This window comes from Fomitiporia mediterranea (genome assembly GCF_000271605.1).
Source record: "Fomitiporia mediterranea MF3/22 unplaced genomic scaffold FOMMEscaffold_6, whole genome shotgun sequence".
Classification (NCBI taxonomy): Eukaryota; Fungi; Basidiomycota; class Agaricomycetes; order Hymenochaetales; family Hymenochaetaceae; genus Fomitiporia; species Fomitiporia mediterranea.
Window position 1 is genome coordinate 2,312,320 of NW_006760391.1, and position 18,039 is coordinate 2,330,358.

An 18,039-nucleotide genomic window follows, 5' to 3' on the forward strand; every position below is an offset into this window, starting at 1 on the left:
AACACATGAGGCTGGTCGATGATGAAAGCTGCGTTCCAACCTGGCGACTCGGAACCATTCATCTAAAGGACAAGACGTCAGCAAAAACGTGGCGAGGTCACAACCAAGTCACACCGCGTCGGTGACAGACGCGGTCAGACCACGAACTCATTTTGTCAAGGTGTACATCCGACGCTCATGGCGACCGATAAACTCATTCTCAACACAGCTCATTCAGCAGGAAGAACATTTCTCGCGTTTTCAAGAGACGGAAAGTGAGTAATCAACTCTTTCGAGAGTTTGTGGAGAATGTCGATGACACTTTCCTCAGTGTTCTGTATACAGGAGGAGCTGATACTCTCGTGCGCGTCTGGAAAGCTGATAGTGGTGCAGACCACGAACCAGAGACAGCCTTAGAAGCAGATGAGCCTATCACTGCTCTGGGTGTTGATGTACGTATTTTTTGGCCTGCGCATTCCGACAGACAAGACTTGAGAATTCTGACTTCATTGAATGGCGTAGAACGATGGATGGCTTTCTGGTAGCGAAGATTCCCATGTGCGACGCTATTTGAAGACTCGTACCGAGATGGAGAGCCTCATCGCTCGCGCAAATGCGATTCCGATCCGATACATCGCAGCGGACCCCAAAGGAAGGAGAGTAGCAATTGCATCGGAGTGAGTTCTCATTGCATGCTAGCCAGCTCACGGTCTTCTGATACAATACCAGTGAAACTGTCGTGAAAGTAATAGACCTTGACGATACCACCAAAGTGCAACTTCTCGAAGGACATAAGAAGGGCGTACGAAGTGCAACTTGGCACCCGTCGGGTAGTCTTGTGGTGAGTCAAAGTTTAAGGCAGACTCTCTAGTTTTCTTCATCGGACTTTGTTCCTAGACTACTTGTAGTTCCGATGGCAAAATTATCGCGTGGGACTTATCTGAAGATGAACCCAAGATTGAGAAGACCCTGGAAGGAATCATTCCTGCAGTGAATGACAACGAGTAAGCCTCTCGTATGACAAGTCTACACAGCGACTGAACAATTATGTCAGGTCTGCTGAATTTGGTCACGAGTGTGCAGCAGTCTGGCATCCATCAGGAATGTACTTTGTCGTAGCGACTAAAGCTCACGGTACGTTATCTAGATGATTTCATCTACTTTTCTCTGACGTTCAATGGATACTCGTATTACAGAAATCATCACTGTCTCTCGTAGCACGTGGTCAAAAATATCTTCCTTCACTAATGAAGACTGTCTCGGGGCCACTACAGCCCTTGCTATCTCTTCCAATGGTGTCTACCTTGCGTCTGCATGCAACTCGGGCGTCTTCATTTGGTCAACCCAAACTCGGCGTGTCGTAGCACGGTTCGTCCCTGTCTTTGTTCTTAGATTAAGGAAGTTTACGAAGTGCACTGTCATTTAGCCAATCCCTCCCGCAAAATACGACCATCCACAGCCTCGCCTTCTCTTCTACACACAACTTGCTGGCATGGACAGACAATAGTGGTAATCTGACTCGATGGCCTAATGCAGTCCCGATATCCCTACCAAGCCCGACAAAGCCTGTTGCTACAAACGGCATGAGTATACCGATGCAACGACGGCCTGATACGTCTGCATTGTTTCTTGATGATGCTGCTGACGCGGCTGAAGGAGACGATGGCGGAGATGTGAATCTTGACGTAGATGCAGGAGGTCTGGATGAGCACGATGAGGATTGGATCATTGATGACCTGGGGGACGGGCTGAAGGAAAGCGGCGAGAAAGAGTACGGCCTGCGAGAAATGGGTAATTAATATAAAATTATTATGAAGTCTCAGGCTTATCTAGTGATTCAGTCAGCGTAACGAAGGCACAGGCAGCCTTCCAACCTGGGTCAACTCCGTTTCAGAACAAGAGGAGATATATTTGTATGTAAATTTGTTATATGACTAAGAACCAACTAGCTGAATAAATTATTCTAGCCTTTAACAATATTGGAGTTGCAGAGGTTGTTGACCAGGACACACATCAAATCATTAATGTGGAGTTCCACGATCAGACAACACGCAAGAACTACCATTTCACGGATTCTTATAAATTCGACATGGCGTCAATAGGTACGTCGGTATCATGCTGCTTAGAATTATTCCTTACATTTCGAATTTAAAGGCGAGCGCGGCGTTGTGTATGCATGCCCTCCGGAAGGAGTTCATCCAGCTCGTGTACATTACAAGCCATACGCAACGTGGGCTTCTCTTGGCGAGTGGACATACGAGCTGCCTAATGGCGAGCGGGCAATTGCAATCGCTGCTGGGGGAACTCCACCGACCCGTTCACTACGAGTTCTTCAAGAAGCAGACGCAGAGGGTAATGGCTATGTAGTTATTGCGACCGATCGCGGTGTTGTGCGTTTCTTCTCTGGCGGTGGAGCACAGCGAGGGCCCGTATGGGCGATAGACGGTGATATAATTGCAATGGTCGCTGGACGTGACTACGTCTTTGTTGTCCACCGTGAGGGAGGGACTAGTCTTGACGGTCAGTATGACTTCTGAAAAAGCCGCTTGTGTTATTACTTCAAAGACTGAATGAGGATTCAGGTAATCAAAATCTGAAGTATACCTTACGGACATCGGATACATTCCGAGTCATGCATACTGGTCGACTACCCGTGAACAGGGGGCAAACTTTGAAATGGCTAGGTATTACTGATGAAGGCGTATGTATTTTCCCCATTTCTGTGCATGTACGCGATTTAATTTTTATCTAGGCACCTGTGATATACGACTCTGTTGAGCGCATAATGATGCTCGAGCATTACAGATTCACTGCACAAGGCTCGTGGGTTGTCTTGCTTGATGCGACACAGTTAGCACGAAGAGACGGGAAGGATGAAGCTTACTGGCCTATTGGTGTTACTGGAAGCACTCTGATGACCATCATCTTGAAGGTATATGCTTTATACTTCATTAATGATGCGTTGTCCTAATGTCAATAAAAGGGCAGAGAAGCGTACCCCGGCTTCCCTCGACCTCTCGCGCAGGAAATCGAGATGCAAATGCCATACCTTGACATGGACAGCCCAGAGGCACAAAAGGAAGAACGAGTAGCCCGAGAGACCATCCTTCTCGACCATCTGCGTGATACGCTTGAAGAAGACGAACTTACGACCGAGGACATCTCCAAGACCGAACTCGATCTCGACAAGGAGCTTATTCAGCTCATTCAACTTGCTTGCAAACACGATCGTTTGCAACGAGCATTAGACGCCGCTAAACTCCTGCACCACACCGCATCGATCGATATGGCCATCAAAGTCGCAGACTTCTATCATCTCGCTGGATTACGTGAAAAGTTTAACGTGCTTAAGCGGATTCGTGTCGGTGCAGACCGGTTACGCGACGAGCGTGCGCGTCGTTCAGACTGGAAAGCAGCTGCTGGTGCAGTACCTCCTGCGAGGGATCCATATGCAGCTGCTGAAGCAGATGCAGCGCGAAGACCATTCCAGGACACGCGTCCAGCCCCAGCTGTAGACCGTCCGAGATTAGCAACCGCAGCTCCTTCGGCAGAGCCATCACCCTTTGCCCGTAGACCTACGCAACAGCAGCCACCTATAGTACCATCGTCGTCTTCTCGAACCGTTGTCGACGCCTCCCCTCCACCGGAGAAACGTAAACGAGCCGCGGTTGACGAGAACGAGGAGTCAATTGCATCAACTTCAGATGCAAATCCCAAACGTCGTGCTGTAGGTTTCGACGAAGACGCTTCCAGTTTAAAACCTAGTAAGTATCCATCCTTCAGCTCCTTCATTTAACAACGGCTGACTAATTAACACGACAAAATAGAATCAAATCCATTCGCGAAGAAGCCATCAGCTGCTAATGAAATCGCTTCAGGTAGCGGCAAGCCTAATCCATTCCTTCGCAAACTCGCGCCGACAAAGTCATTGCACAAGAGTGAAACGTTCTTTGATAAGGTGAATGCAGCTGAGAGTGAAGCGGAGAAGGGTAAACGTGAGATCAATTGTATTTCCTATCAGTCTCCTTCATTTCAGCTGATTCATTGACGCGCAAAGGTGGACAACTTAAAGCCAAGAAACCCGCCGCAGGAAAGCAAGCAACACTCTTCGGCATGCTCCCAACAGACGACAAAAACAAGAAGAAAACTAGCAAGCCCAATAAAGACATAACAAATGGAACGGCAGAGTCACTTAGCGAATCAACTCTCGCAGAATCGCAAATAGAGACACAAGAGACGATAGTTAGTCAAAATGGCGACGGTGACGTAGTAATGGATGACGGGCTTGAAAGAGAACAGGAAACACTCGACGAAGAGAGTACCTTGTCTGCTGCTGTATCGCAGGAACAGCAACAGCAGTCGGGTACGACGTTGGCTGGGGAGACGCAAGTTGAGGTTCGTCTTTGCTTTTTCTTTTTCTCGAGACATGCCTTAGATCGAAGGAACTGACTTTTGTTCCACAGACACAACTCGCTGATGATGACGAGGAACCAATCGAGTGGCCCGACACGCCTCCGACAGTACCAGCCGAATTGGCTGCTGAAGCTTGAGAACTGATTTACAAGTTCAAATTCAGCAGTAATAGTAGTTGGAATTTAACCTTTTTCTTGGTTTGATCATCGATAATGTATTGCATCCTTCACTTGAGCACTCAATCATAACCATTTTCATATCACAGCGTGCCGCACATAACGTCTGACTACTCTTCCAGTGGTATCGCCATGCGACGAATCATATGTGAGAGTGATGATATTGTTGTATGTATGGGATGAATTAGTTACATGCATTCTAATTACTTGATTGCAGGCTACGTAGATGCCGATAAGAACAAAATTCCAAAATCAATCCACTAGTCCCTGGAGGGAACCTTAAGAGATAACATCCACCTATCGATGATGCTCTCGCTCAACGTCTCTATAAATGGTATCCGTAATTTGCAGATCCTAAAAATATATCACGTATCGCATAAGAACTTGCGGAATGGACATGATGAACAAGTTAATGCTATCTTACCTCTGGCGCAAAAGGCCACTCGTCAAACGCCTTTACCATAAGAGTCCACTCTCTCATATCCAACTCATTGACTTTCTTATCGATATTAACACGTTGTTCTTCCGGGAGCTCTGGATTGTTTACAACTAGTAAGAGATTCGTTGCACCTGGACCTAGAGATCTGTTCCATACGTTTTCGTGAGTACGATAGAATACTAAAATGTATGTATGGAGCACTAATAATGGGTGCTTACGTTATTGCTTTTCGAATCGGTTTCGTCTTCAGAACGAACAATCGGCGGAGGATGTAATCCCATTTATCTAACAGGCCTTTCTCAATCACCTAAGAATGTCAAAACACAAAACACATCAGTACATGTTGACACGGGAGAGAGAGAGAGGAAAGACATACGGGATTCGCCAACGGCGTTACGTGCATCGCCGCATAAGGAGCTCCAAGAAGCCGATGCATGCCCTTCCTGTAAGTACCAGTATGAGTCTTTGGACCCTTCTTAACACTCTCTTCGCTAATTGATGGATGGAAAAAATCGTTGTATGGTTGAAGCTCCTTTGGAGAGACGGGTTCTTCAATCACGTTTGTTGCTTTGGCAACGACACTTAGTTTACAGTAAAGCTGGCTTGCTCTTTCGGCTATTACTCGCTAAAAGAGAATCGGGCTATGTATTAGGAAATCGTGAGTTTATGCAAATGTACGTGAACGAACCTGGTACGTTTGTTCCGGTAAAGTGAGACTTAGAGGCATGCGACCGTACTTGAATAGCCAGCCTCGCTCGGGAATGAGTCGGAAAAATTGCGAGACGAGTTGGTCCCCGTATATAGAGTGAGGAATTTGACCAATCCAGTGCAGGTTTGGCTCTAAGAGAATAATTTAAACTGCAGGACGGAAAAGTCAACAGTAGTGCAGACGTACGTTGGTCCTCCCAAGATCTCGTTTCTACGTCATGAAGCAATCCTCGAGCTTCGATCTCCGTGTAAGTTGACCAGGTGAATCCAGACAAGGGGACCACCACAACACGAGGATCAACTTCTTCAAGGGGCTCCAGGGGAATGAGCACATCTATAAATTGTGCATAAAAGGGTTTGACACACCTTAAGATACTCCAGAAATTGAGGGACTTCCTCCAATACAATGAGTCTCTTGATTTTGGAGGGAGGCAATTTTAATAGGCTACGGGTAAGGCAACCAGGGCCTTGTAAAAAATATGAGTACGTCGGTCTGTTTCACTCGGCAGGCAAGAACGGACCAGGAAATGCTTCTATGACAATTCTTCCTTCACCCGTGTGGCCTTCAGGATAGTGCTCATCCTTGAAGTACGATTGCACGAGTCTATCTGCCATGTCGGTATCTTTTAGAAGGACTCGCTCGGTCAATTTCATGGCTGGAAATACATGTCTCCATTTTTCCTTTGGAGGTAGGGGAGGGAGTGAGGAGACACTCCTTCGCCAGACGAGACGCGGTCTACAGCAAACACGAGCGCAAGCAAGCATGATTTTCGTGAGACGGAACCGACGAAATTAATTAGTCTTTGAGATTGCCCCTGTAGGGAAATTTGTTCCCATACGCGTGCTGGCGGATTCGCGTCAATAACGTCATACACGGTGTGACGAAGCGTGTCGTGTCAAAGGCCATGGCTCGACTTACTACTGCTAGTACCTAATTCTTTACTCAAGGCCACATTGAAGATGACAAGTCCAGGTGCAAATCGACGTTCAAGACAAGGCAGAAGAGCTTCGGCCTCCGCGAGCGTTTTCACAAATGGTCCTGGCGGGTTACAGTCCTCTGGAAAGCCTCCCGGACTCTCCGTACAAGCCGCAAACACTTTGAGGCGACACTCATTCACCCCGGACTACGTTGCCGGCGTTGAAAGGAGTTCTCATCACCAATACAGCGATGGGTCAGATACATACAGTGCGGACACCTACACCGTCAAGCAGGAGAGCCGATCACCTTCCCCGCCATTCCTCTCAGACCATCACTCTTTGAGTCCCATCAAGCGCGAAGAGACCTCGGACACGCTGGCCTATACATCATTACCGTCGTCACCAATATCCGCGACACCCATTCCCTCTTCACCGTCGCCAATTGACTTGCACCCGGAATACTCATCCAATCATACCCATTACGTGCCTTTCTCACTGTGGGATTACCTCCGGGAAGAGTTGCTGGCAACGGACTTTGATTCTCACCAGGAATTAAAGTGGGAGCGTGTTAGCAACTTCTTGAGTATTCCACTGGCCATTGAAAAAGTAAGTTCCTGAAATACTCCTACAAGAAACACATTGAAATGGACTGTAGATGCTCGGATTTGGATTTATACTTTGCTTTGATTCGTTTCTCTATACCTTTACGATCCTACCTATCCGATTTTCTCTAGCTGTCTATCGCATGTTTATTAATGTGTTTACGGGAGCATCACTTCCTCCTTCTCAAAAGGCCGATCTATTGCGCGTGTTCTTGCTAGTCGGTTCTATAGTAATATTGGTTCCTTTGACGGACGCCAGCAAGATATACCATACCATTCGTGGACAAGAAACTATCAAACTATACGTTATTTTCAATGCGCTGGAGGTGAGAATCCCTAATAATAACCAATATCGCTTATTAAACGATTTATTCAGATTGCAGATAGGTTATGTTCGTCGTTTGGCCAAGATGTTCTCGATTGCGTCTTTTCCCGATCTACGCTCTTATTACTATCACGGAGTAGACGTCCCACTTCGGAATCAATCAAGCCATTTCTATTCTTCTTCATTGCTACCCTTTACATCAGTACGTTCTATCGCATTATTGCATTTTCTTCATAAACCGGGCTGATTTGCTTTCAGTTGCACATTCTCTTGTCCTTGTTTATCAGCTCATGGCCTTAAATGTCGCTATCAACTCCTATGACCACGCACTCCTAACCCTGCTTGTGTCAAACCAGTTCGTCGAGATCAAAGGTAGCGTGTTCAAGAAGTTTGAGAAGGACAATCTCTTCCAGATAACCTGCGCGGGTCAGTTATCTATAGTATTTGTTTGACCTTTGCTGACGATGGTTCCCCACAGACATTGTCGAGCGTTTCACAATAACGCTAATGCTCTTTGCCGTGGCTTCGCGAAACCTCATTGAGATGTACGGCTCTGAATTTGACTTTACGGAAGGTATTGTCTTGCCCAAGAGCTTTGGCTGGTTCCGTGAGGGCCACTTCGCGTGGACCATTTTCTACGTAAGTAATGAAATCTTTAGTCTCGTAAATCTTCAACTAACGTCACTATCATGGAAGCCGGTTCTAATAGTGCTCTTATCGGAGCAATTCGTCGACTGGCTGAAGCACGCTTTCATTACGAAGTTCAATCACATTCGACCGTCCGTCTACGAAAGATACATGGACGTCCTTTGTCTAGACCTCGCAAATGGAAGTGCGGTTGGTCGGAGAAGTGCTCGTAAGGTGGGAACAATACTCTCAATCGTATTTAGCCTTTATTTGTAATCCTAACATATCTGTGCATTAGCATTCATACGTCGACCAATCCCCAATTGTTGCTCGCCGGCTTGGTTTTCCCGCGTTACCACTCGCTGTCCTCGCCGCTTTGATTGGCTCGCAATCTGTTGGTCTCGTCATATCCACCTACACTCTCTCGCCTATCACACTAGTTGAGAACCTAGTGGACAGAGCGAAATGGGTTGCCCTTGGAGTCATTTTCTGGATCTGGTACTTAATGTTTCGTGCACTCATCCCAGTCATACTTTAACTAACTACATCGCAGTTGTGTAGTGGTTAAAATCATAATCGGAGTCAACTTGGTCAGTTTTGCCACCCGGCGCCGAACAGGCATGGAAACCCGTGAGGAACAAGACAAGATTAACGACTTTGGCCGGGATCCCATCGGAGAAGGAAAAGAGGAACGAGTAAGATTTCACACAACAACCACGGCATTGAAAAAGCTAATCGACGACATTTCGTTATACAAATAGGAGTACAATCATGGATTGAAAACGCTGCTAGACTACAAAGGAGATGATGCTACCCGAGTCCCTGATATTGGCGAAAAGCGTCCTGGTAAAGATGGAGAAAAGAGAAGACCGAAATTGGAGGAGCTCACAAGATTCACGATGGTGAAGCGAATATGGTAGAAGTCCGAAATTATGGTCGTAAATGGGGCATACATGAGAGGTGAGTATTGATGATGTCCATATGAGCATGATTGGCATAATTTGACAACGCGATAGCCGTCAACATATCGTACAAGGAAAAACGGAATAATGATAGGAATTAAATGGCGATAATCGGTGGCGCCGGCATGGCTTTCGGATGGTGGGGAGGGAAGTCCGTCAGTTTTCAAATCCGTTGCCTCATGCAAGGTCAGGTCTTCCAGTGAAGGATGGAATCTCGGTACAATTCCTTCGTCCTACGGGCCTGTCGATCCAATTCCTGGACTGCACAGATTGATACCTCATTCGTTCTGGATACGCCTTGGAAGACGGAAGAGAGAAGTTCGAGCACTGTCTTCGCATTCGAGGATTTACTGGTGCCCTACGCTCATATTCACCGGGATTGTGCACGGGTGGACGAGGAAACTCGCCGAGGAGTCTTTCCAAATGGAACGGGTCATCCCAGGAGTCACGCTTGGACTTCTTTCGCAGGTCTGGCGTCGAACCAGTCCGTAGAGCTCGCTGCTTGTAATTTCGGAGATTCACCGTGGACGGTGCTCGCTTGAACAAATGAGAGGGAAACTCAGGAAGCAAGTCGAGCTCTTCGTTCTGTTCCAACTCCTTCTGTTTCATCCTTGCGACCGCTTCTATACTAATATCGAGGACAAAAGGAGGTGGTGTTCGCGCAAATGGGTCCACATGTGGCTGTTCGTCATCGTCCTCTGCCGAGTTCTCTTCCTTCTTTTTCCCTTTCCCAAATACCATAGACTTCCTACACTTCAAGCCAAGTTGACTCAGGGCCTTTATTGCCCATGGCTTGCTCGGCTGTGGAGCTGGCTTCGTGAAAAATAGATCTTCGTCAAAAAGCGTGCTGGTCGTGGAATAATCTGTTGAAGACGAGTGCGCTGAACCACTTTGTGAAGGGACAGAGCTATGTAGTGTGGAGTCAATCACTGTGTATGTCGTTGAATGAGAGACTTTTTCGTACCGTTTGTGTAGCTTTCTTGGACTCTGTGTTGACATAGTGAAAGACTGGAGGGTTAGTTGGAAGTAAGTGTGAAAGGTGGCTAGACCAGCTAGCAGGTTGCTCTATATACAAAAGGAAAACGTGGCCCTGGTATCGTGGCCGGTCAGTCCATGATCAGGGACGCTGACCACGACATGGACAAGGGGGAACCTAAGCGTCCTCTGGCTGGGGAATGCTCTTATTCTTAACTGAAGCCACGCAACACCGAATTTAGAAATCTCCCATTTCAAGTTAAGGTTCGGTTCGAGTAGCTATTAGGTAACACAATTGGACGTGCACGTGAGCGCGGCTCTCTCGTTATTGAGAATTAATGCTCTTTTCCCTTGACCGCGTTCACTTCTTTTACTCGAGTACTCTTCGCTATGTCGGACTATCCAACGCTGAGCGTGACGATGCTGGGGGCTGGCCAGGAAGTCGGGCGCTCGTGTTGTGTCATTCAATATCGTGGAAAGACAGTCGTTTGTGATGCTGGCACACACCCTGCGCATAATGGCATGTCAGCGCTGCCCTTCATTGATGACCTTGACTGGAGTACTGTTGATGCAATCCTCGTGACCCAGTAAGTTGGTTTATAAGCTATAGAGGTATTAATGCTAAGACTCGTGTAGTTTTCATATTGACCATGCAGCATCGCTCACGTACATTATGGAAAAAACTAACTTTAGAGACGGAAAGGGAAAGGTGTACATGACGCATCCAACAAAGGGTGTATACCGGTTCTTAATGCAGGACTTTATGCGAATAAGGTATTTCACAATCTCGCTGTCTACTTCGTCGTGACTAACATTCGCCACTGTAGTTCAACGTCAACTGACGGGCTCTTCACTTCAGTAGAACTCTCTATGTCTCTGGCGTCTATCATGACCGTCTCTGCTCATCAGTTAATCACCGTCAGTCCTGGTCTTTCTTTTACTCCGTACCATGCTGGGCACGTCTTAGGCGCCTGCATGTTCCTAATCGATATCGCTGGTCTGAGAATTCTCTACACTGGCGATTATTCGCGGGAAGAGGACCGGCATTTAGTCAAAGCAGAAATTCCGCCAGTAAGACCCGATGTACTAATTGTCGAAAGTACATATGGAGTTCAAGGTCATGAAGAGCGAGACACGAAAGAGCACCGTTTCACGAATCTTGTCCATTCGATCATTCGGAGAGGTGGACATGCTCTCTTGCCTGTTTTTGCACTTGGACGCGCACAGGAGCTTCTCCTTATTCTTGAAGATTACTGGAAGAAACACCCGGATTTGCATAACGTGCCAATTTACTACGCATCTAATTTGGCAAGGAAATGCATGGCAGTTTACCAGACCTACATTCACACCATGAACTCAAATATTCGTTCAAGATTCGCCAAGCGTGATAACCCTTTCGTTTTCAAGTACGTGTTCCGTATGTCCTTGAAAATGCGCAAGCCTAATATCTCCTTAGGCATGTTTCTAATATACCCCAGGTCCGCGGTTGGGAAAAACGGATTGCTGAAGGGCCGCCTTGTGTTATACTCTGCACCCCTGGTATGCTTCAACCTGGACCTAGTCGTGAACTGCTAGAACTCTGGGCACCCGATCCGCGGAATGGTCTGATTATCACTGGTTACTCTGTGGAAGGAACACTGGCAAGGGTGAGTGGGGATCTGTCTTTTCGTATAGGCTATCATTCTCGATGTACATCTTTGTCAATACAAGTTCTTTCCCCAATCCGGAGTGAACTATCCTAAGATTTACGCAATTCCTGCAACTGTTCTCTACGCTTCCGTAAACAAACGCTCATTCCGTTGCCTAGGATATTGTCAACGAACCTCAAGAAATTCCTAGCGTCAAGGGAGACTCTATTCCACGCCGATTATCTGTCGACTACATCTCGTTCAGCGCCCACGTCGATGGTCCTCAGAATATCGAATTCATCGAACAAGTCAAGGCTCAGCATATTGTGTTGGTTCATGGAGATGCCGCAGCGATGAATCGATTACGGGTCTCGTTGCAGCAACGATATAAAGACCGTGAAGAGGAGATCAAAATTCACACCCCGCGCAATTTGGAGACGTTGAAGCTAACTTTTAGAGGTGAACGAGTCGCAAAGGTACGTTAACGGTTTTGTAAATCTATGCACAATCGAGAGTTCTTAGCAGCGTTTTTTATCGTAGGCCATCGGGACCCTCGCTTCCAACCCGCCCAAACCAAATAGTGTACTTTCGGGTCTTCTTGTTTCTAAGGATTATTCATATACTCTTCTCGATCCACGCGACTTGCGGGATTTCGCTGGTCTCTCGACTTGTATCGTGACTCAGCGGCAAAAAGTCGTATTGAACGTAGGTTGGGAGCTGGTACGATGGCATTTAGAAGGGATGTACGGGGGCGTGGAGGAGGGTCTTGATAGCGATGGTGTACCAACCATGAGAGTAAGTTCATACTTTCTTGCATGGATTTTTACTTGTTGACTTATTGATTGGATAGGTCATGGGCGCAGTCGATGTCAAGCATACTCAGGAACACGAGCTTACGTTGGAATGGGAGTCAAGCGCAAGCAATGATATGATTGCTGATTCTTGTTTAGCTTTAATAATTGGGATTGATACAAGCCCCGCTTCTGTAAAATGTACGTTTATCTCATCTAGTCTTCACATATTATTGATCTAATACATACACCCTTATTTTCAATTCTGCGAAAATAAAATAAAATAAAACAGTGACTACACATCCGCATAATCACGACAAACCACATCCACACGCAGACGACCCTGAAAATGAAAATTCAATGATTGTACGAATACAGCGACTCGCGATGTTCCTCGAAGCGCATTTCGGTGAAGTTGAGCTGCACATGCCTGAAGCACCACCTGTCGCCGGTGAAGATGGGTCGACGGACAATGCAGATTCTCCGGGACTGTTGATCGGTATGGACGATGCAGAAGCCTTTGTGGACCTTGCTACGATGGTATGCCTTCCGTGAACTACATGGATTAATGCTGAGCTGATATCCTTCAATGCTGTTATAGACTGTTGAGAGCTCAAGCGAGCAACTTCGAAAGCGCGTCGAGTCGGTCTTAGACATGGCACTAACGACTGTCAGCTCCCTATCCGAACTCTACACCTCTGAAGCACCGCTTGTACAAGTAATCGGGGAGCCCGAGCTTGTCAAAGAGAAAAGTGCGAGTCTTGGCATCATTGAAGAGGAAAGATCCGACCTTCCGGCTACCGAAGGACAAGCGGAAGACGTGGATGTTTCACACAAAGATGCTGTTGGTGGGAAAGAAATGCAAGAGGACAATGGTGCAACTGCCGAGGGTGAGAAGGACGTAATGGAGCCACAATCACAGGAAACTGCTGATGTACCGCCGCACTCACAAACCGAGCCGGAAGCTGATGAAGGGAGTGGGTCAGAGGGTGAAGGGACTGAAGACGATGACTCTGAATTACAAGTGCATGCCTAACGCCAATCTGTATTAGAAAGAAGACTATCTACACCTTCTATCCTACATCTTACAGTAGAAGATGTCTTATTGCATAACGTCGGGAGAGGGCTAAACCCAATGCATTATACAATTTATGCATTATGACAATACATTTTGGCTAAAAATCTGAGTTTTGGTCAGGCCAAAAATCTATGCATTATGCCATTTATGCATTATGATATGATGCAATGAGACATTTTCTACTGTATTAGGTTGACACTTATGCATGCAATGTCATCCAGAGCATTGCACTAAGCATAATACTCTGACTACAAAACTACGATGTACTTCTGATTCCGCAATTTATTACTTCTATTCGTCCGGAACAAATGTAAGAAAGGCTCATCAACGAGTCAATTCGAAATAAAAGTACGCCAAATCAAATATAAGCGAAGAAGCAAATGATGAGTTTGAACTTTCCTTTGTTCCACTGTTAGGTTTTCCCCACAATCAATCCACAAAGGTGAAACGTTCGTGCATTCTCGATTATTTAATTATTCCCATGTCGCCGACGCCGCGACGCGCGGTACGAGCGTGATCGCGTCTTCTTTATGCCTGCAATGAGCACGATCAATGTACCGCAGTGCCTGATCTATACTGATGGCCCGGCTATTCATGCTAAATTTCAATAAGGCGCCCCTGGAAACATGGAACCTACCTACAATCAGATGCCATGAAGAGCAAATAACGTTTTCCCGTATTTTCGTTCCAAAAGCAGTATGGAAGTCAGTTCACGCCCCAGCGCTCATGTTCTCTGATCGTGATACCAAGCTCATTCGCATAAATAGGTTTAAATTAATCATTATGCTAGTCGAGCATAAAAGATGAGAGTGTAGCACGAGTCTTGAAAGTCAAACACTCAGTATAATGTTCTGCTCCGCAAACAAGAAACAAGTAACAGCTGCAGCTGCAGCTCCTCCCAACATACCCGTCCCTTCCTCGACGCGAGCTGTCGTCCTGCAGAACTATGTTTCGGCAGAGCATGCGTTGGACCTCTGGCCTTCTCCTGCGGGAACCTTCGATGTCAAAGAATTCCCGATTCCTAATCCAATTCCGGAGGACTCGCTCCTCGTGAGGACCTTGTATCTGTCTAACGATCCTGGCATGGGCCTCTTGTTGAGTAAGTCGAACAAAAACGACCGAGAAGATGTGTCTACTCTTCCGCTTGGTACGCCCTTCCCAACCTATGCGGCACTCGCCCGTGTTGTACGGGTCGGAGGCGGAGAGGGACGCGGGCCTCACAAGGTGGGCGACATTGTCGAGGTTTTCCGATCCCATTGGTCGGAATACGTCATCGTGAAGAAGGACAAAGCGAGACCCAGAAAGTAAGCCAACTCGAATGTATCTTTGAGTGGAATGTATGCGAGCTATAATTAACACAAACACGTATTTCTAGGGAAATACCTGGCGTAAACATCAGCTCGTATCTTGGTGCACTTGGAATCTCTGGTGGAACAGCATATTTTGCGTTGATGGGAGTGTTGAAGCCCAAGAAAAGTGACACGCTCGTTGTGAGCGGCGCCGCAGGGTAAATACTTTCAGGGAGACTAGTCAGTTAATCAACTGACCAAGCTTATAGCGCCGTCGGAAATGTAGCCATTCAGTATGCTAAGAAAGTCCTCGGATTGGCACGCGTTGTCGGAATCGCTGGTACCGATGAGAAGTGCACCTGGTTGAAGAGTATCGGAGCGGACGAAGCGATTAACTATAAGAGTGCAACGTTCGCCCAGGACCTTGTGAAAGCAACACCGGATAAAGTTGACTTGTAAGACTCCGATTGCCTGTTTCGAGTTGACCTGGTGTAAACGAACCAGTTGTGAAGATACTTCGATAACGTCGGAGGTTCCATCTTGGATGAGATGCTCACGCGCATGAAACCACACGGAAGAGTCTGTCTTGTCGGGGCCATGGCTCGTAAGCACGTCCTTCTTTCTCCCGTATTCTAAATGCACTAAGTAGTATCACAAGTTATGTCGAAGGTCAACGAGCCAGCAGTCATGAATAATTATGCGGAGATACTCCTAAATAGGTTGGTATTGGAAGGTTTCACAGCTAATGACTACCTTGACCGCATGGGCGAGGCAGAGCAGGCACTAGGCGGCGCCCTTCGTTCGGGGAAACTTATCTTGCATGGAGCCGAGACTTTAGTCGACATACAAGGTCGTATTGAAGAAATTCCGCGTGTCTGGGGTGGACTTTTTGCTGGCGTGAATACGGGAAAGCTGGTTACGAAGGTGGCAGATTAGAGGCAGGTGAGTATAAAGCATGGGCTGGAGCTGGCAGGAACTAACTAGGTAGTTTATAGTAGTCCTTAATTCTAGTTAGGCACCTGTTTTGTAGACCATAAACCCGGTGTTCCTTTCAACATGACTGGGACTATACCTACTTATCTACCTACCTAACATTGATCAGTGCTTCAGTGCTTCAGTGCGGACTTGCAATTCTCACGGCCTCTTTACATTTCACTTACCCATAAGACTCTCAGCTTTCCTTCAGTATATAACTATCTTATGCCGTCCCTTTCTGCCTTGCTTCTGATTTAATTTCCTGGCGTTCAGTGCAGACACATACTTTTGGCGCAAATAAATTACTAGATTGAGATTATTTCGAACTATGCACGAACTGTTCCAAGAAAGACAAGCGGTATTCGCATTGAAAAGCCTAATGACTTAAAGGTTCAAGTTACCTCCGTTATGACCACCAAGACCTCCAAGCCCTCCTAGATCTACACCATCCTCGGTATGACTATGAATGTCAACAGGCTTATCTGAACCCGAGCCTGCCAGTAGACTAGACAGGAGGTCTGTAATTTGCTGTAGAAGACCGCCTACTAAGTCAGTCTAATGAAACATATGGTCAGAATATTAGACAGGAGCTGTATTGAATTGACTAACAATGCCCGGTGAGTCTCCAGGATTATCCTCTGGATCCTGGTTCAGAGGAAGATCCGCGCCAGAAATGGATTTTACTGAGCCTAGTGTGCCGTCGAGTGGGTCTGAAATGGGAACTGAAGGCTGCGAAACAGGCACGGCTGTATCTGTAAGTGTCGGAAGGGGCAGCAAACTTGTTATAGGTGCATCCGCTGCAGAAGCTATTAGATGTCTGCATAAACCAGACAGTGAGAAAGTAGGGACTGACTTGGAATTGGCACCGTAGGAATTGGGAGCGACGTGGGTAGCCCAACGTCAACTGAAGTAGGCAATTCTGCAAGCGACTGCGATTCACGAGAAGAGACAGGCAATGCCTCTGCAAAATGGATGGAAGAGAGAGCGACTGCAGCGAGAGCGAAGCAACGAGGGATCATTGTAGCAAAAGAGTGGTGAAAGTAAATGCTATGAAGTTGGTCTTTGAGGACTGAGTGAGGAACACCAAGAGTATGAATGAAATAGACGTACTCTCTTAGACTTTATATACCGATTTCAACGGTCGTAGCATTTCTTATGATGTGCTTAAGATTTAATCATAGAGAAGTACCAGAAACCCTGTAAAGCGAATCGCGGTGTCATGAAGGTGGTCTTTAGGCGGGAAGCATATTGCTTGGAAGTAACCAGGAAATTGATCTGACGTGTTCATGCATATCTTCAAACATTGCACGGACGCGAAGTATATCAGAGTGTAAGTGGATCCGATGAGTTTGCATAAACAGCAGTATAATGATGCCCAATCAATAGGCTCAATCGTGCTGGAGCTTGAGAATGCTCAGAAGGTGCATTCGAGTTGATCTTCAAGTTGAATAGATTTTGATAAGAACAAGCAAGAAGTGTCTTAGAGATGCATGTAATTATTCACCTACTATACCTCCGCATTGACATTAACTTTGCTGCAATCGGTGCATAAATGCCAAGATATTTTGGAATGACTTGTGATGAAACTCATTGAGGTGGTGTTGAAGTAAGATTAGTAACATCTGACATCAGATTGAGGATCTAATCATCTACTCAACCTTGCCGATCAGTGCCGCGTCGTATGTATGTCTCCTTTCCCGAACCTCCACCGTCGCAAGAAAGTTTTCTATGCTCCCTGTCGACTCTTTGCGGGCATGTCGAATGGGCCGCAGATGCAAATCCTATTAAGATTGCGCTGCACTTCGACTTGCTCGTATCGGGTTTTCAGAGAGCGGGCAGACTGACTCGATGACGTGAATATCGGGGTGGTCTTGTTGGTAGACAAGCCAAGTACGACACGGAGGGATCGACTGGTCCGTTATGATCCTCATCCATGCTGCCTCAACAAAGGCAAATTTATAGTGGGAGACTTCCGGGCGTTTTGTAGTGGAAAAGGGCCACTATTACGCAATAGATTTCTTATCGTTCTGTATTTCAATACATTTGACTTTGAGTCGTGCTCAGGCCTCCATACAAGCAGGGCCAGTCGTGAAAACATTGGAACCTATCTTCCACGATGAGACAAGTTGATCGATGGAAACCAATGGACAGCAC

At 46.6% G+C, this 18,039-nt stretch overlaps 7 protein-coding genes across 7 annotated transcripts; 4 read left to right on the forward strand and 3 right to left on the reverse strand.

The window, feature by feature from the left end:
* Positions 1–177: 177 nt before the first annotated feature.
* FOMMEDRAFT_84406 (WD40 repeat-like protein) lies at positions 178–3,775 on the forward strand (the record flags this gene model as incomplete). The annotated part of the gene is made up of 14 exons (XM_007266707.1): positions 178–254; positions 311–431; positions 502–656; positions 709–820; positions 877–983; positions 1,034–1,113; positions 1,176–1,347; positions 1,406–1,770; positions 1,821–1,892; positions 1,947–2,081; positions 2,134–2,499; positions 2,562–2,680; positions 2,732–2,911; positions 2,963–3,775. The coding sequence occupies 14 exons, from the start codon at positions 178–180 to the stop codon at positions 3,773–3,775; spliced, it is 2,874 nt and encodes a 957-aa protein (XP_007266769.1).
* Positions 3,776–4,743: 968 nt separating this feature from the next.
* Positions 4,744–6,449, reverse strand: FOMMEDRAFT_123235 (S-adenosyl-L-methionine-dependent methyltransferase). The gene is made up of 8 exons (XM_007266708.1): positions 6,237–6,449; positions 6,082–6,182; positions 5,903–6,029; positions 5,696–5,847; positions 5,384–5,632; positions 5,226–5,314; positions 4,993–5,152; positions 4,744–4,922 (listed from the first exon to the last, which is right to left on the reverse strand). The coding sequence occupies exons 1-8, from the start codon at positions 6,367–6,369 to the stop codon at positions 4,866–4,868; spliced, it is 1,068 nt and encodes a 355-aa protein (XP_007266770.1). The 5' UTR covers positions 6,370–6,449; the 3' UTR covers positions 4,744–4,865.
* Positions 6,450–6,954: 505 nt separating this feature from the next.
* FOMMEDRAFT_123237 (DUF747-domain-containing protein) lies at positions 6,955–10,110 on the forward strand. The gene is made up of 10 exons (XM_007266709.1): positions 6,955–7,238; positions 7,289–7,561; positions 7,612–7,762; positions 7,819–7,986; positions 8,039–8,199; positions 8,257–8,421; positions 8,486–8,685; positions 8,741–8,882; positions 8,949–9,147; positions 9,204–10,110. Exons 2-9 carry the CDS (start codon positions 7,289–7,291, stop codon positions 9,105–9,107), a joined length of 1,419 nt encoding a protein of 472 aa, XP_007266771.1. The 5' UTR covers positions 6,955–7,238; the 3' UTR covers positions 9,108–9,147; positions 9,204–10,110.
* A 404-nt stretch (positions 10,111–10,514) lies between these two features.
* Positions 10,515–13,582, forward strand: FOMMEDRAFT_123239 (Metallo-hydrolase/oxidoreductase; the record flags this gene model as incomplete). Its single annotated transcript, XM_007266710.1, has 9 exons — positions 10,515–10,711; positions 10,761–10,898; positions 10,952–11,530; positions 11,581–11,770; positions 11,932–12,228; positions 12,293–12,547; positions 12,603–12,744; positions 12,836–13,083; positions 13,145–13,582. The coding sequence occupies 9 exons, from the start codon at positions 10,515–10,517 to the stop codon at positions 13,577–13,579; spliced, it is 2,481 nt and encodes an 826-aa protein (XP_007266772.1).
* An 885-nt stretch (positions 13,583–14,467) lies between these two features.
* FOMMEDRAFT_84409 (NAD-binding protein) lies at positions 14,468–15,846 on the forward strand (the record flags this gene model as incomplete). Its single annotated transcript, XM_007266711.1, has 5 exons — positions 14,468–14,925; positions 14,997–15,128; positions 15,180–15,365; positions 15,423–15,522; positions 15,580–15,846. 5 exons carry the CDS (start codon positions 14,468–14,470, stop codon positions 15,844–15,846), a joined length of 1,143 nt encoding a protein of 380 aa, XP_007266773.1.
* Positions 15,847–16,176: 330 nt separating this feature from the next.
* FOMMEDRAFT_146771 (uncharacterized protein) lies at positions 16,177–17,244 on the reverse strand. The gene is made up of 4 exons (XM_007266712.1): positions 16,996–17,244; positions 16,739–16,945; positions 16,495–16,682; positions 16,177–16,440 (listed from the first exon to the last, which is right to left on the reverse strand). The coding sequence occupies exons 2-4, from the start codon at positions 16,902–16,904 to the stop codon at positions 16,270–16,272; spliced, it is 525 nt and encodes a 174-aa protein (XP_007266774.1). The 5' UTR covers positions 16,905–16,945; positions 16,996–17,244; the 3' UTR covers positions 16,177–16,269.
* A 367-nt stretch (positions 17,245–17,611) lies between these two features.
* FOMMEDRAFT_156432 (uncharacterized protein) lies at positions 17,612–17,820 on the reverse strand (the record flags this gene model as incomplete). The annotated part of the gene is made up of 2 exons (XM_007266713.1): positions 17,612–17,725; positions 17,785–17,820. The coding sequence occupies 2 exons, from the start codon at positions 17,818–17,820 to the stop codon at positions 17,612–17,614; spliced, it is 150 nt and encodes a 49-aa protein (XP_007266775.1).
* Between the last annotated feature and the right edge of the window lie 219 nt (positions 17,821–18,039).

Bases quoted from the DNA above. Each gene is read 5' to 3' on its own strand.
- FOMMEDRAFT_123237 (XM_007266709.1), top strand. From the start codon at position 7,289: ATGCTCGGATTTGGATTTATACTTTGCTTTGATTCGTTTCTCTATACC. The intron at 7,987-8,038 runs GTCAGTTATCTA...GGTTCCCCACAG, and splicing joins CTTCCAGATAACCTGCGCGG to ACATTGTCGAGCGTTTCACA. The intron at 8,422-8,485 runs GTGGGAACAATA...TCTGTGCATTAG, and splicing joins GTCGGAGAAGTGCTCGTAAG to CATTCATACGTCGACCAATC.
- FOMMEDRAFT_123235 (XM_007266708.1), bottom strand. From the start codon at position 6,369: ATGAAATTGACCGAGCGAGTCCTTCTAAAAGATACCGACATGGCAGAT. The intron at 6,183-6,236 runs GTCCGTTCTTGC...ATTTTTTACAAG, and splicing joins TGTCATAGAAGCATTTCCTG to GCCCTGGTTGCCTTACCCGT. The intron at 6,030-6,081 runs GTGTGTCAAACC...ATTCCCCTGGAG, and splicing joins AATTTCTGGAGTATCTTAAG to CCCCTTGAAGAAGTTGATCC.
- FOMMEDRAFT_146771 (XM_007266712.1), bottom strand. From the start codon at position 16,904: ATGATCCCTCGTTGCTTCGCTCTCGCTGCAGTCGCTCTCTCTTCCATC. The intron at 16,683-16,738 runs GTCAGTCCCTAC...TAGCTTCTGCAG, and splicing joins TCCTACGGTGCCAATTCCAA to CGGATGCACCTATAACAAGT. The intron at 16,441-16,494 runs GTTAGTCAATTC...ATGTTTCATTAG, and splicing joins CTGGAGACTCACCGGGCATT to ACTGACTTAGTAGGCGGTCT.